Source organism: Pollachius pollachius, assembly GCF_949987615.1.
Source record: "Pollachius pollachius genome assembly, chromosome: 3".
In the NCBI taxonomy this organism is placed as follows: Eukaryota; Metazoa; Chordata; class Actinopteri; order Gadiformes; family Gadidae; genus Pollachius; species Pollachius pollachius.
Genome location: NC_136936.1, coordinates 35,245,339 through 35,262,790, shown reverse-complemented (window position 1 = coordinate 35,262,790; position 17,452 = coordinate 35,245,339). Strand labels below are relative to the sequence as shown.

Here is a 17,452-nt window from a genome sequence, read left to right as displayed (position 1 = left end):
TAGCACATTAAACACAGCATCTCTCTGCCATGCAAACGACGATGACACCCCCAGTTTGGTGCAGTCTGTGTGCCTCTTCAGCTCCTCAACGGAACCATCTCCATTTCAACCGGGGCAGAACCCCCCACCCCACGCAGTGCCCTCCTCTCGAGATACCAGATTTCTCATAGGCGGACCGATTTTCCCGGGATATTAGCAACAGGCCCAAAGCGGGGCTGTTGACGAGTCACGGATCAAGTGAGTGTTTTTCCACACATACCCAAGTGTGACTCATCCCTGCTCCACACAGCTGCTTCAAGAGGCTTGCAGTTTGAGGAGGGCTTGCATACAAAAAACCCCTTCTTACTGATGTGTGATATCGGTCAATTTTCTCCTTTCTCCAATTTGGTGTTTGTACTCTGTCTGCTCCAGGTGTGTTTGTTAAAAGGCAGGCATTGCCGCTTTTAGCACTGCCGTTACCGTTAGCCTTGTTTGCTTTATGCGTCAAATAAGCATCTATCTGCGATACTGACACGGCTTAACAGGCTAGCTATGTGCTTATTCTGCCTCTCTCTTCTCTTCTAGACACATTTTAATTATTATATATCTTGTTTCTGAAGTAAAAAAAAAACCCTCACCCAACAGAGTTTACATAACTAACTTAATTGGGCAACAGCATTCAATGGCAAAAGGCCCATTATGTAAAAGTAACAGTGAATCTTTGTGTTTGCTCTTCTACAACCACCATGCCTTGTTAATTTCAAATGCAGCCCTGCTACAGATTTCTCTGGTGGATTATATGCAAGACTACCACAGCTACATCTGCTGTTAGCAGCTTGTTTACTATATTCTGGCACAGGCTAGAAAAGGACGTAGAAAATGTGTAGAATGGCCTCTGTGGTGCTGCTTCTTCAATCTGAAAATACGATTTGTTTCCAAAGTCTAGCTTTCCACTTTACCTCCAGGAAGTCCTGAACAGAATGGTAATCTTGCAGGGTTTTTTTTGTTAAAAAAATAAATAAAAAGGCAGAAATGGCTTTCTCAGAAAAACGCTTCTGAAAACATTTGCATCATTTCATTATTATCATTTGTTTTAACAGTCAATGGTTTTGAAGAGTGATAATGTTTGGGCACTGCCTCATTTGCAGCACCAAAATAACCAAAACAAAACCACCACCTTTGACCAAAACAACCGCCTCTGTCCACATGAACCCTGGAGGTCTGACGGTGTGGTGGCTCTTACCGGCTGCAGGTTGGCTAGAACATTTATTTCAGGTGCATGGCCTCCTGTAGCCATGGATCCTCAGGCCCAGCCAGCAGAAGGGGGGAGCAGGGCTGATTGGTGAGAGGGGTCCGGGTGGGTGGCTGAAGCGTGGTGGGAGAATGGGTAGATGGATGGATTGGGGGGTAACAAGGGTTGGGACAGGGGTTTTAAAGGGGGTTGGTTGGTGGAATGTTCTCGAAACAGGAGATTTCCGAGGTGGATGAGGGGTAGTGGATATATTGGTGGCGGTTACACACGTTTTTGAGGTACTTGGATTAGGGTAAGGGTGAAGGTCACAGCAAGTTTTGAGGACTTGGGTAACAGGGCTTTTTGAGGTAGGGGTTTGGAGGGAGGGGTAGTTAAGAAGGGTGTGTCTGCTACCCAACAACTCTGATCTCTGATCAACAACTCAGATGGACGGCTACACCCGTGGGGAAGAGGATACAGACTTGGAGCTGTGATGGAATGGGATAGGGAGGGATAGGGGGTCACACCTCGGGTGAGGGGAGTTGAGAAGGAATCAGGGGGAGGGGGAAGATATTGGGCAGGAGATGGGGAGCCAGGCAGGGGGAGGGGAAGAGCAGGACAATGGGGGTGCTGTAGGACGTTGCAGTGGTGGGAGACAGGGATCAGCCCTTCTCTTTCACGGCTGGAGCTCCAGGAAGCCTTTGGGGTGGCATCACCTGCAGGGAGTAGAGCCAGAGGGGTTTAGGGTGACCTCACGTCTGTGATTCACAGGGCCATGTCCACGATGTACAAGAAGAATGTCAAAATAGGGTTATGATAGCAAAGATTCCAACCGTAAAAATATTTTTAAAAACGTTTTCCCATCGCATTAAAACACCTGATGTCATTACAATTAAGTTAATGTAAAGGTAAATTGAAATCAGTTTGTTATCATAGTATGGACTCGACCACAAGGTCACATCTTACTACTATAATAGCAGGCCTGCAGCACCAGTTACTCAAGTTGGTCATGTGCGCATGTGCCAAGCAGCCTGCAGCTCACACACACAAACAGCACGCACTAACGCATACATATACCGCAAGAACGCACATACACACCGCATACACAAACCGGACACACGCACATGCGCACGAACATACAAGGAAACACACACGCACACACACACACACACACACACACACACGTGCACATTCACACGCGCACGTAAGAACACACACGCACGCACACACCGCAGCGACACTCGCCCAGGTAAGACGTTATGTTTTTAAACATAACGGCTCCGCCGTCGACAAACTCTCCCAGGTAAGACGTTCTGTCTATAGACTGTAGAAATTGCGATAAAAGATGGCAAGAGACAATTGCTTCCATTGACAAGCAACGGCAGGTCGTTAATTTTGTCATATAAAAACCGTTAAATTCAAATACGCGCCGACCGGCATATTAGGGATGTAACGGTTACCGGTGTAACTGTAAAACGCAATAAAAATACCGTTTTCATTTTCAAGTTGCCGCCCAGGCACACTGTGTAGCCTACAACATAATGTTTTTAAGTTTCTTGAAGTTGGAATCATGGCGGAAGGAGGAGACGACAGCGCTCAAGACATCCATCAGCCTTCTAATAGGGATGTGCATTTCTGGCAAAAATACTATTCAATATTCGTTGAGAAGTATTCGAATAATATTCGATAATCGGTTAATCAAGAACCCCCCACACACGCACGCACCTCGGATACACGCACACACAATGATACAGGGAGAGGCTTTTATGATTTGTATGAAATCAATCTGTTTATTTCACCATCTGCGGCACTAACATTCAACATCAAAATTATTTCAACGTGGGCTTAGGCAGATAGGCCTACATGCGCCGAAAACAGATTTTTTACTGAACAAAGCGTGCATGATGGTGAACTAGACACGGCACAAAAAAAAACTTCACACATTGTGTCTTTTTACAATTTATTTGTTACCAGCATTCGTAGTGTTGATCAGCAGACTTCTTGCGGAGTGATACGTTAGAAAAAAAAAAATCAGCTTTCCTTGACAGCGGTCATTTTATGGTTAGCAACGGTGAATTATCAAAAAAATATTCACTACCCGAAGTTGTGAAGGCCCATGCAAGTGAACAGAGCGTTCAACAGTATTGAGAAGAGCCGTGTAATAAATAACGATAGTCACATTCATTATTCGATATACTACTTCGATATACGAGGACTAAGTCTGAAGTAAAAATACCGCAATAATACCGAAAAACCGGAATGATTTTGGTCTCAATAACCGTGAGGTTAAATGTCCATACCGTTACATCCCTACGGCATATCAACACACAAGTCAAGTGATCTTAAAGAGACATTGTCCCTATAACACAATGAAAACATGTCAATAACACAGTATGATGAATTATGTCTATAGAGCACACCACAAGACTTTACTTTGTTGCTCAAATGAAATATTACACTCTTCCTTGAGCCTCCCGAAATGTCTTGCGATATTGATATCCCCCTTCCCCCCTGCGGACTGTTTTAGTTGTTTTATTTTTCTTATATTTTCTGTGTATGTCTGACTGTAGGCTACTGCTGCCTGTCTGTGCCAGGCCACTGGAAGATATGTTTAATCTCAATGATGATTATTATTTTCAACCAGCCAATAGTAGTTGCCTTGCATTTAAAAATGTCAATGCACTTTTCAGCAATGAATAACAGTAAAAGCTATTTAATAATTTATTTTCATGCTTATCATACTGCACTTTCCATTGAACAATTACCCCTGTTACCATAAATTGACTAATTTTATAATGTAATCAAATGCTCACACACTAGCTGCTTCCAGACACACGTGTAAGTCCTGATATTCTCCTGATTGGCCGTATGTGTGAACAACATATCCTTACATTTGTACGCTGAAAATCTCCTGAATAATACTACACCTGAAGTAGTATTTTCTCCGTAGAAAATGTAAATTACCTTATACGTGGAGGAGTAGAAAGTCGGTATTTCTCACATCACTTCAGTGGACGTGTTGATGACTGTGGGGGGACATGCGGCGTCTGGCCTGCAGGGGGAGTATGAGCAGGTTGGGAGCGCACCGGATCAGCTGGGGGGATTGGGCCTGATTGTGGGCACCTGCTCGCAATCAGGCCAATCAGGGAGTGTGTATTTATGGGCCTGCTTTGTTTGTAGTAGGAAGAAACCGGGAGCAAAGAGAGAGGTCCAACGCGGTCCCCCAGAAGAGATCACAGATCACGGAGCGCTGAACGAGAGGACTCTCCCACACTGTGTTGATTTATAGTTTCAAGCCTCTGTTCTGTTTGACTTTTGTTTGAAATAAACGAGCTCCCAGTGAGGGACGACGAACTGTGGTCTCCGCGCGCTCACTGACCTGTTACAGTAGAGCCCAAAGTGGGGCGGGCGCAGACATGGACCAGTCACCGCTGGGAAGCGTGCTCGGGCATCTGGCCCAGATAGCGGAACGGCAGGGCCAGCTCCAGCAGTCCCAGAGCGAGGTGCTCACAGAGCTGTCCCAGTCCTTGGCGGGCGATCAGGCCGTCCTACAGGAGCTCCTCGCCTGCGGGGGACGCGGCGAGGGACCCAGGGGAGCGGGACCCGTGTCCAACATCCACGTCCCAAAGATGGGGGAGGCGAACGATGCGAAGGCCTTCCTGGAGACTTTTCAGGGGCTGGCCGAGGTCACCGGGTGGCCTCGTCAGGAGTGGGCTCACCGTCTCCTGCTGCTCCTGACAGGGGAGGCCCAGCTTGTGGCCCACAGTCTGTCGGCCGGGGCCCAGCGGGTCTATGGGACCATCGCCAGGGCCATCCGTGACCGGCTTGGCCCCTACCCGGAAGAACATCGTCGCCGGTTCCGTACGCTGGCGTTCACCGAGGGGGACCGTCCCTTCGCCTTTGCCCAGCAGCTTTGGGACCAGGCGAGGAGGTGGCTGGTCCCGGACCAGAACTCAGCGGAGGACATGGTGGAGCAGGTGGCTCTGGAGAAGTTCGTTGAGGGGCTTCCGGCCAGGACCTTTGCCTGGGTCCGGTACCACCGGCCCGAGAGCCTCTCCGCTGCGGTCCACCTGGCAGAGAGCCACCTGCATCCCCCACCGACGGCCCAGCAACCACCAACACTGGTCCCGCGCACTGGTGCAGCTGCCCTATGGCGGGACAGGCCAAGCCCGGCGCCGAGGGCGAGAGGGGGGGTCCCTGTTCCGGAGCTGGCACATGAATCACCTCCCACCCCCACCCCGCAGACGGGCGCTCAGACGGCAGGGGAGGGGTGTTGGCGGTGCGGGGGCCTGGTCACTTCCGGCAGGATTGCCATCTAATGGAGGTGGGCCAGGTCGTCCACGTCACCGGTGGCCCGTCTCCTCCCCACGGTCCCGGCGAGGCATTCCGCATCCCGGTGAGGATACAGCGGGGTACGTACCATGCGCTTTTGGACTCCATCAGCGCCTGGTGCGGTCCGAAGCATTGGTGAAGGCGTCAAAGATTTCGGTGAGGTGTATACACGGGGATGTGCACGAGTATCCTTTGGTCCCTATCGAAATTCGTTATGGGGAAGGAGAAAATGTAGTGTCAAGGTGGCGGTTAGCTCGAGCCTCTCGCATCCCCTGATTCTTGGGTTGGATTGGGCGGGGTTTCCACAGGCTGTTAGGGGGACTACGGGGATGCGGACACGACAGGTAGGGACATGTAAGTCTTGTGCTGTGTTCTGCGCCGAGGCGGGGGTGTCCGACACTGCTCAGGGATCGGGGGAGGCGGGGGGTCATCAACCCAAGGTCCCAGCGCCGAGGTTCCCACCGGTGGAGGATTTCCCCCTCGAGCAGTCTCGTGACGCTACCCTAAGCTCAGCTTACAACCACGTGATAGTAATTGATGGGAGTCGGGTCCGGCCAGACGCAGCGCTGACTTACCCACACTTTATGGTGGTTAGGGATAGGCTTTATCGGGTGAGTCGTGACACCCAGAGTGAGGAGGTTGTCACCCAGTTGCAAGTACCCAGGAGCCGCCGGGAAATGGTTTTCCAGGCGGCGCATTATAACCCAATGGCGGGCCATTTGGGGTACGATAAAACACTTAACCGGATAATGGCCCGGTTCTATTGGCCTGGGATTCGGGCGGAGGTGCGCAGGTGGTGCGCATCCTTCCCTGAGTGCCAGCAGGTGAATCCCCCGGCCGTCCCCAGGGCTCACTTGCGGCCCCTTCCCCTGGTGGAAGCCCCCTTCGACCGCATTGGCATGGACATTATCGGGCCATTAGAACGTTCCGCACACGGATATCGATTTGTGTTAGTCCTGATCAACTACGCAACCTGATACCCGGAAGCCATTCCGTTGCGCAACATCTCCGCGAAGAGTGTTGCGCAGGCGTTGTTTCATGTCATATCGCGGGTGGGAGTCCCGAAAGAGATTCTCACTGACCAGGGCACCAATTTCATGTCACGCACGATTAGGGAACATTAGGGGTTGTTGAAGGTCAAAGCCATCCACACAAGCGTCTATCACCCAGCCACGGATGGCTTGTGTGAGAGGTTTAACCGGAAGTCTAAGTCCATGATCCGTAAGTTCGTACACGAGGATGCTCGAAATTTGCATCAATGGCTAGACCCTCTGTTGTTTGCAGTGCGGGAAGTGCCTCAGGCTTCCATGGGGTTTTCCCCATTTTAGTTACTCTATGGGCGCAAGCCCAGGGGCGTCCTGGACCTCATTAAAGAAAACTGGGAGGAGGGGTCCAGTGACAGCATAAACGAAATCCAGTACGTCATGGACTTGCGTGCAAAGCTTCACTCACTAGGGGTATTGTCACGTGAGCACTTGCACTGAGCCCAGGAGCGTTAAGAGACGCCTGTACGACAGAGGGACTAGGTTATGCGATTCCACCCCGGGGGATAAGGTCCTTGTACTGTTGCCCACCTCTAGCACCAAATTACTCGTGAAGTGGCAAGGGCCCTTTGTGGTCACGCGGCGAGTCGTGGACATGGATTACGAGGTAGCGCGGTCGGACAGGGGTGAAAACAAGCAGGTCTACCACATCAACCTCCTTAAGAGGTGGAACGATGCGGCCCCTGTCGCGTTTGCGTCGACGCTACCAGAGAGAGAGGAGTTTGGACCGGAGGTCCCTGCTCCAGGTCCCACCCCTCCAGTCGGTCGAGGTGAAGACCTCTCTGTGAGTCAGGCGGCGGACGTTGCCAGCCTGCAACTCCAGTTCGCCGACGTCTTTTCGCCCCTGCCCGGTCGCACTCCATTAATTACTCATGACATCGAGATGCAGCCCGGGTTAACAGTGCGGACACACCCCTACAGGCTGCCCTTCCACAAACAAGGCGTGGTACGGGGCGAATTAGCAACCATGTTAGAGTTGAGTGTGGTCGAGGAGTCTCACAGTGACTGGTGCAGTCCTGTCATGCTTGTGTGGAAGCCGGACGGGTCGGTCCGGTTCTGTGTGGACTACCGTAGGGTGAACGCGGTGTCGAAGTTCGACGCCTACCCAATGCCTCGGATCAACGAGCTTGTGGACCCGTTTGGCATGGCCACCTATTACACGACTCTGGACTGCACAAAGGGCTACTGGCAGATTCCGCTGTCTCCAGCAACCCGGGAAAAAACGGCTTTCTCCACTCCGCTCGGTCTATACCAATTCAAGGTACTTCCGTTCGGGTTGTCCGGGGCCACGTTTCAGCGGCTGATGGACCGTGTGTTACGGCCCCACGCCGTGTATGCACCTGCCTACATCGATGACATTATCATCTATGGTGAGACGTGGGGGCAGCATATGTGGCAGGTGGCGGTCATCCTTCAGTCGCTGAGACGGGCAGGGCTCACGGCCAACCCGAGGAAGTGCGTGATTGGGCGGAGGGAGATCCAGTATCTGGGGTACCACCTGGGGGGGGGGGGAAGGTCCGGCCGCAGGTCGCTAAGACCGCGGCGGTCGCTGCCTCCTCTCGGCCCAGGACCAAGAAGGAGGTGAGGCGGTTCTTAGGGCTGGCAGGGTACTACCGGCAGTTTGTGCCGCACTTCTCGGACCTGGCCAGCCCCTTGACCGACCTCACCCGTAAGAGGGCCCCAGATACAGTCCAGTGGTCGGAGCCATGTCAGGTGTCGTTTGAGGCTATTAAAACAGCCCTCTGTGGGAAGTCGGTCCTGTGTGCTCCTAACTTTGATCTCCCTTTTTCCCTGCAGACGGACGCGTCGGATAGGGGGTTGGGCACGGTCCAGACCCAGCAGATGGAGGGGGTCGACCGGCCTGTGCTGTACCTGAGCCGAAAACTATCAGACCGGGAGGGTCGGTACAGCACGGTGGAGAAGGAGTGTCTCGCCATCCGATGGGCGGTCGGCGCCCTTCGTTACTACATGCTGGGTCACACGTCCACCCTCTATTCCGACCACACCCCCCTCCAGTGGCTCCACCGCATGAAGGATGTCAACGCAAGGATCACCTGGTGGTACCTCGCGTTGCAGCCCTTCAACTTCCGGGTCGGTGACAGGCCTGGGGCGCAGATGGCCGTCGCGGACTTCCTTTCCCGTTCCGGGGGGGGGGGGGGGGGGGGAGGGAGTGAGTTGGCGGCCGGATGTGCCCCCGGCCTGTGTCAGGCAGTGAGGGTTTGTGGGGGGACGTGCGGCGTCTGGCCTGCAGGGGGAGTATGAGCAGGTTGGGAGCGCACCGGATCAGCTGGGGGGATTGGGCCTGATTGCGGGCACCTGCTCGCAATCAGGCCAATCAGGGAGTGTGTATTTATGTGCCTGCTTTGTTTGTAGTAGGAAGAAACCGGGAGCAGAGAGAGGGAGAGATCCAACGCGGTCCCCCAGAAGAGATCACAGATCACAGAGCGCTGAACGAGAGGACTCTCCCGCACTGTGTTGATTTATAGTTTCAAGCCTCTGTTCTGTTTGACTTTTGTTTGAAATAAACGAGCTCCCATTGAGGGACGACGAACTGTGGTCTCCGCGCGCTCACTGACCTGTTACAATGACGCTTCTGCATGTCATTGAGTGGTCCCCTAAATTATTGTCAGCCTGTTGCCTTTTGTTCGCTGAATGGTTCAGAAATATTTAAATGTTGGCCCTGCTTTTAAGAGTCATTTGTGGTGAACGAATGTTATACGTTGTAACATTATAGGCAAAATGTTATATTATGCGCTCAGAAATTTGTGACATTATCGACTGGGGTTTCCACATTATTGCTATGGGTTTAATTACAACTAGCGGTTGAGTGCACGCAACGCACGCGCGAAAACTCTAGTATTACTAGTATTATTAAAAAGTAGATATAATGTTCATCAAACAGACAGTTCAGATACTATAATACCAACCGATAAATCACACTCAATAAACACTTAATAAATCACAACAAACTAATAAAATACCACATTTGTGGCTAAACTTTCAAATCAACTTTGACGTTGTTTTGACATAAGAAGAACCATCCTTCCATTGGTGAACTGATACGCCAACATATAGTTTCACAAACCTGACCCTATGCCATGTTTAACCTCTATATTCTGTCATGCTGCCATCATTGTAATGACGTCCTGCTCAGGTTTCCCATCCGCTAAAGAGCAGCAGTAGGTGGTCCGCATGGGCCGGCTATCATCACTTCATTTACTGATAAACTCAAGGCCGCAGAACATCAGCATATCCCAAGTCTTCCAAGGTCACTCGGTCTTATCAGTTTGCTGGGGTCATCCAGTTGCCAAGGCTGTTCTGAGATCAATGGTTAAAATAAATAAACACTGCCTGAAAAAGCAGTTGGTATCAAAACCAAAACATATCGTCGAACAGCGTCGTGACATTCAGGGACATCTTAAAGCAGTTTTTATAAACGGTTAATTAAGTCCTTCTAGTTCTACACATAGTCATTGTTGAGTTAGCATATTTTAAAGATAATGTTTATCCTTCATCAATTAGCCTTGTTTGGACGGGTTACGTTAGCATTGTGCACATACAGTACATAGAAGCTCAACAAAGGCAACCTGGTATCGTGTTGTGAGCTGACGGCGCCAAAATAGACCTTGCTAATGATTTCAGCTTCAGGGTAACAGGTGCAGCTCATCCATGCAGACAAGCCAATAATAGTTAGCATACAAGAAATATAAAGAGGACAGGACAATCCACAACAATCCCCAAGTAGGCTACTCTACTGGCAAACCATAGCCAACAGGTTAAAACTCTTATTGCAGCCACTAACATTTAGTAGCAGAAGTGTTTTTTTTTTTATAGGATGTGTAACTTACAAGTGAAGTTCTTGCATGCCGAGGATAATATTTTTATGTGTATGCACTACCATGACAACATCTTCGAGGGAAAGTGAACTCTCTGGCTCGTTACTCAAATACTCATTATGGTGAACACCTGCCTGCAAATGTGATTTTTCAAGTAGGCCTAATTGTTGATGATGCTACATGCTGATGAGCTATCTTCCTCCCATGCTAGCAGACAGAAAGGTACAACGCAATTGGGATGCATCTAATGAAAAAAACGATATAGCCTATTCAGGGATCTATATGAATTTTACAAAGTGTATTTTACAAAGTGGAAAATTATACTATAATGTAATATAATGTATTATAATGAATTCAAAGAGTGATAACACAATCAAAGAGACTTTACGATACAATCACATAAACAGTCAGTATTCTGTGCCAAATCCACAGGAAAAACACCTGTTGAACTATAACTTATAAAATGAATCAATCTCATTGAAACTTAGGGCTATGTCAAATGTTTCCCTGCCCTTGAAATAGAAAACTTCACGTAGCATCCACTTAGCTTAATCCAGAGTGAAACCACATTCATTTCAGAGCCGAGACCTAAAGTGTGACAGCTGTGTTATCGAGCGGTTCTCAAACAGGAACATGTCACGTAAGAATGTTGTCCACAATGTCAAGGTCACTTTTACAATAAATCTTCTTGCATCTCTGTTGACCTTTTCATCCTTTCATCTTTTCATTCCACACTGTAAACACTCAAAGGAGGCATTTCATGCATGCCCTTGAAAATGACCATCAGAAAGCAAAGCTCAAAAGAATATGGAGCTCAGGCCCAGGTTCAAGCATTGCTATTCATTTTATATTAATAATTCACTCATGTAAAACTGTATGAATAATTGTCTTATGAATCATCTTCCAAAAACAGCTAGCATAGTTAGCATTTATTTAGCTGTGAGCCCCTCAAGTGCAGCGCTCCGCCTGTCCTGCTCAACTCTATTATCACAAACACACCAAACACTTAGTGGGTAAGGGTGAGGGCTATCAGGATAACAGGGGTAACCAGCTAAAGCCACACTAACCTTCCTGTGTGTTATGATAGGCCTGGCTTCCTTGGTGGTTTGCTGATTTTGTTGCCACCTTAGTTAGTGAGCTGCCCCCCATTTCCTCTGGGAGGGACATCGGCCCCTTCCCCGTGTAACACCCATCCCTCCACACATCACATGGTATGCACACACACAGCATGTGTGTGTTTGTGTATTTGTGTATCTGTGTGTCTGCCCCCCCGCCCCCCCATTAGCATATTAGCTTATAGCGAATACAGGTCTGGTCCGGTCCCACATGAGTGGTGCGACTGATATGCTGACAACGTTAACAGAAGAATAAACAAACAACACATTCAGAACACAGTTTGTTTATATGTATTACCTCTACGAATGTACAACACCTGGGAATACAGCACTTGTAAGTACCTGGGCATGAAAGGATCAGCTCAATGACTGAATGTCAATTTACACTATGACGATACACTCAGGAATTTAATTTAATTTGAGGACCACAACATTAATTCTACTACTCAGTGTTTTGGATGTGAAAAGCACAGTGCCCCAGTACCGTAGCGAGCGCCCTGTAAGATGTCATGTAAAGGCACCAGACCCTCCCCCCACTCCAGGGCAGGGACAGACACTTCACCTCCGCAGAACAGAGCTATATTCTGATGTATTAATTTATATATAGAGCGAGCACATGGTCATACACTACACAAAGATAAATAGTGAGGGGAAAAAACACCAATAACTTGTTGAAGGTCACTTTGAAAGCATACCGCCTTTAAGAGGGGATGAAAGATTAAGTAATAAATAAAATCCTGCATGCCTTATAACCAGGAACAAACAGCCACAACTTAAAACATGGATCAACAAACGTTGTTTCTCGATCAAAAGTGACCTAAATATATGTGGGTGGGTGTATATCAATTGCCTATATCAGCAATAATATCACTGGTACGCCTACAATAGAATGAATAGCATGAACCCTATAATTCCAATTTAGATATATCAAGTGTGTCCAAACACAACAAAAACAACAACAAAAACAACAACATTGACATGACTGTGGACACAATAGGCCCACTTCCTCTTCCCATTGTGTAGTTCTACAAATCTAATCAGATGTCATTCCCCACTGACTCAGCCCTGGTTGCTGTGTCATTGCTGTGCGGTGACCCTTCCACCACCAGCATGTCTTGTGAATGCACACATCACATGCAACAATGCACTGAATAAGGACAAGCACCAAGGGTTTTCCATGATAAACCAAACATGTCGTGTTTTTGGTACAACCGCATGGAACAAATGACGTAAACACATCCAATGTCGACAAGTTTGTTACCATATAATCGATCATAACGAGACGATCGGATCTTATTGGGAACCGCTGCGTGCGTTTTACCTGCGCTACACGGATGCGCGACACAGCGCAATTCTGCGCCTGAAGTCAGACAGCAGCTATTGCACAGTTGCCTCGGAGTTACACAAACCTGTGCAACGGTTTTCCAAATGCGTTGGATGCTTTCCCCTGCTGGATATGCCTTTGTTTTTCGTAGTAAATGCACTCTCCAACACTGGGAGGAAATCGCGACACCATGCATGCTTGCCCAATACGCACTTCATTCGATACAGTTGTTATAGCGTGCAGCAATCAGCCCAGTATTGATCTTGTTTTCCCCATCTTATTGGGATTTTTACGACCGATTTACCTGCGATTTGGAAGAGCAGTGCAGCGACAACGAGTCGACTCGGAATGTTGTGGTTAAATAACGCAGTGGCTCGGTACGTCCATGTGCATATTTCCCAGTGAAGACACGCCAGGAGCCGAGCTGTACTCGGTCTGCACGGAGGATGCTGCTGGGCTGGACCACGTGACTCTGAAGGACAACCTGCCTGCTAGGAACAGACGCTAGAGACATCAAGAGTCAGCAGCCAGTCTTTAGGATCATGCTGATGATGGTGCACACAGTTGTGTGTACATTTTCTCTGTCAATAATGTGGCCCTGCAAGTATGTGGGTATAGATTTGACAAATATTATACATTATATGTAGCCATGACACAGAATATGTACTTGCAAACATGATTTGGTGTATTCATGTTTATAGATATGCCTAATATTATTTATTGAAATATTTTTACTTAATTATATGTAACAAATATAATTTCCAAATAATTATATGTGGCATACAATTATGTATTATTTACAATAAGTTGTATTAATACAATTATTTTTGTAAGAACAAATGTATTTCATGGATCCTATATTTTCATTTAATATAACATATGTGTCTTAATATTCTCCGAAGGCTACCTATAATATAAACGTTTTATGATAAGCCTACTATCTTGAAGCATCTCTCTCTCTCTCTCTCTTTCTCTCTCTCTCTCTCTCTCTCTCTCTCTCTCTCTCTCTCTCTCTGTCTCTCTCTCTCTCGCTCTCTAATGCTATAATGGTTTGTCTCACAAGCACTTTCTGCAGCACATCTACATTTGCTTTGTTTCGCCCTCCTCTGTTATCACATGTTTTTATACCGTGTGAGTTCCCTGTCAAACTCGTCTGTGAGCAGTCGGGGGGCGGAGTCCGAACTCTGGTTAAAACTCCCCTTGACGGAATGGGTAGCCGGGCCAGCATACCCTCCCACTCAAACCTCCTCTCATAAAGTGCTCCCCTCTAATTCTCTGGATAGCTTCTCCGCCTCTTTGATTTACAGAGCAACTGCTCCTCTACCTCACAGCCTATCCTACACCTCCCACTCCTCCCCCTACACCCCCTGTCCTCCTACTCTCCCCCACACACTGCCCTCTCTCCACCACACCTCCCTCTAATCTCGTACAGTCATTTCTCTCTCTCTCTCTCTCTCTCTCTCTCGCTCTCTCGCCCACACCTCCCTCTCTCTCTCTCCTAAACACCTCTCTCTCTCCACGCCTCCCTCTCCTCCCTCCCTTCACCAACCTCTCTCCTCCGCACTTCCCTCTCCCTTGCACTTCGCTTACACCCCCCCAACCCCCCTCCACCTCACTCTCTCAACTCTCCCTCTCTGGAAGTTTCCACCAGTGTCTGACTGCTGCTGCTGTCACCAGCGTGTCACAAGTCTCTCTTCACAGCCCTTCATAAGAAACCTGTCACCAAGTTCTGTCCCTCCCCCCCCCCCCCCCCCCCCCCCCCCATCCCGCCTCTTCACGTCCTCCACTGCGGCCTGCCTCCTACTGTTTCTCCTATCCCTCCCTTCTGTCTGTAGGATAGGATCTCTAGACACACAACTGGTAATTTCTATCGAAAAAAGACTCCAGCCTACACCGTGCTCTGTACTTTAGGTTATCGACACATTTTGAGTCACAGAATCAAGATATACAGAAGTGGATCAAGTATGTTTCAACCAAACACGACAAGGTGCTCTTCATATTATAACCAGGAAGGTCATGAATCTTAACGTTTGACGGTTTGTACAGATACTCGTTTTTTTAGCTTCCTATGAGCTGTGTGAGCCTACGTCAGTGAACAATCCCCAGAGCCAGAAGAAGGTGAACATAACAAGAACAACAACAAAGACAAAGAGAATGTACTGTATTCTTTCCATAGGAACTTGACGAGGCAATGCCCCTCAAATGCAATTTAAAACAGATATCGGAAATCCCTTAATCGGAAGTCCCTCCCTTTTTCCTGCCTATCGCTACTAAACAAATGTAACTTAAATGGATTCCGCTCTCTCGGAAGAAGGCTCAGAAGTTCCACCCCCGCTCCCGCCATCAAAGGACGATTCCAACGGCCGTGTTCAAGGCTTTCAGTCGTGGGATGAGAACGTCTGGGAATAAGGTTAGCCAGAACATAACCCAGTCAGCTGAATGGCTGACACTTCACAATAAGGGTACAATAATAAACAATGACTAACATTAGTTACTGCAGCTATTATCATCAAGTGACAATTAAGTAAGTATTTTTTGAGTAATCATTTACTAATGTTGGTCATGTTTACAAATAGTGTTCATGTTAACTAAGGTAATGGTAAGATAAGATAAGCCTTTATTGTCATTGTACAGTCGCCTATACAACGAAATTGGGAGTGCCAACTGAAGGTGCATTACACATACAAAAAAAACAAACAAGCAATTTAAGTTAAAAATGTAAAAAAACAAGACATAAATAACAGAAAAACATTTGGAACAAGACAAGGACAGGCGAGGTGAATAATAAATATAAAATATAAAAGGACGTAAGCATATTGCACTTTATAGAAAGTGAGACATATGTGTGTCTGTTTAATGTTTTATGAGTGTTATGTGTCCTGATTGCCCAAGGAAATAAGCTGTTGTTCAGTCTGTTGGTTCTGCTCTTCAGGCTCCTGTACCTCCTACCAGGGGGCAGTAGGCTGAGCAGGTGGTGGCCGGGATGGAGGTGGTCACGGATGATCCTTCTTGTTCTTGAGATGCATCGAGAGCTGGCGATGTCATCCAAGGAGGGCAAGGGAGAGCCAATCGTTTTTTCAGCTGACCTTATCACCCTCTGCAGCCTTTTTCTGTCAGCCACTGTGCAGGCCAGCACACTCTCAATGGTGGGGCATGGTGTCGATGGTGTTCATGTTAACTAAGGTAATGTTGTTCAAATTATGATTTCATTTTGTAAATCATTTAAGATTAGGATTAACTAATTTGTACTTTATTGAAAAGGGTTAGGATAACCTTATCCTTATTAAATAATGTATAAATAAATACCTTAGTTTACTCATACACCATGAGTAAATGATTACTAGAGCATTAGTTCACTAAGTTAACCGTTCTGGCTCCGGTTATTTTACATTTGACAAGTAAAGATGTGTGCTCTGGAGCATTTCTTAAACTAACTTAATCATGCAAGCCACTCTGTTCTCAGGGAGCACGACATCAAGGAGTGCTTCCAGACGCAGTGGGAGGAGGTAGGGGAGGTAAATGGGACAGGACTCTACTCTGCCCTGGACCTCTGGATGACTTAAAGGCGTCTTAAAGGCGTCAAAGTGTTTACACCGGATGGGTGTCTCCTTCAACCGGAGATGTATTCACATGACATGGGTGGGTTGGAAAAGTGACGCCTTTCATTAGTCAATTGAACCGTCTAACACAGGTCATTCTGGTCAATGGAATGTTGAGAGAAAGTTTAAACAACTTAAAAATGATGATAGCATGCATGCATTTAACTGCATGCATGCAGACTACTACTGCATGCACGCTTAGATTAGAGCTACTGCATACATACATATATTCATACATGCATGCATGCATGTGTGCATACATTAATGTGTGAAGGGCATAAATACATACATGCATGCATACAAGCATGTGTGTGTGCGTATATACAGTCATGCATGCATGCGTGCCTACATACATGTATGCGTACATTTGTGTGTGTGCATATATACATGCATGAGTGTGTGTGTGTGTGTGCATACATCTATGCGTGCTTTCATGCATGCGTGTGTGCAAATATACATATTAACATACATGAATGCATTTGAACCTTGTCTTCTGTGATGCACTGACACACTCTGTTTGTCGATTTAAAGCTTTACATCTACTCCACAACCAGAGCGCTTTACACGTTAATTCCACTAGAGGGCGCAGTAACGCAAAAGATGAAGCTAATGAGCGTTTGCATCAGGTTTTTGTATCCATGACTTGCAATGCAGCGCAATTGTGGTAAAGAAAAGTCCATTCGTCTTTAATGATATGGAGAAGCTAGGTAGGTTCAGCCAAGGACGTCCATAATGTAAAACACAAAATTGGCGTTCTACCATTGTGTTTCTACAGTCTTTATTTCATATGAATTGTTGAAAGAACAAATGTATTTCTTTGAAGTTTCTTTGAACGTTTTTTGTTTTTGCCGAACCATGACCATGTTTAGAGAGTATAATCTGAAACACAGGCTGTTTTTCTCTGGTGAGCTGTGTGTCAGGGAGCGACCGACCATATAACGCACAATTGTACAGATAATAATAACCCACATAGCAGTCTCATTTGTAACAAGT

General features: G+C 47.5%; 1 protein-coding gene across 1 annotated transcript in view; it reads right to left on the bottom strand.

Moving 5' to 3' along the window:
* The window catches only part of slc4a3 (solute carrier family 4 member 3), a 43,917-nt gene extending 42,612 nt beyond the window's left edge, over nucleotides 1-1,305 (bottom strand). The window contains exon 1 of the mRNA XM_079731126.1: nucleotides 1,223-1,305. Within this exon, the coding sequence (XP_079587252.1) occupies nucleotides 1,223-1,276 (54 nt within the window). The 5' untranslated portion in view covers nucleotides 1,277-1,305. The remainder of the gene's footprint in view (nucleotides 1-1,222) is intronic.
* Between the last annotated feature and the right edge of the window lie 16,147 nt (nucleotides 1,306-17,452).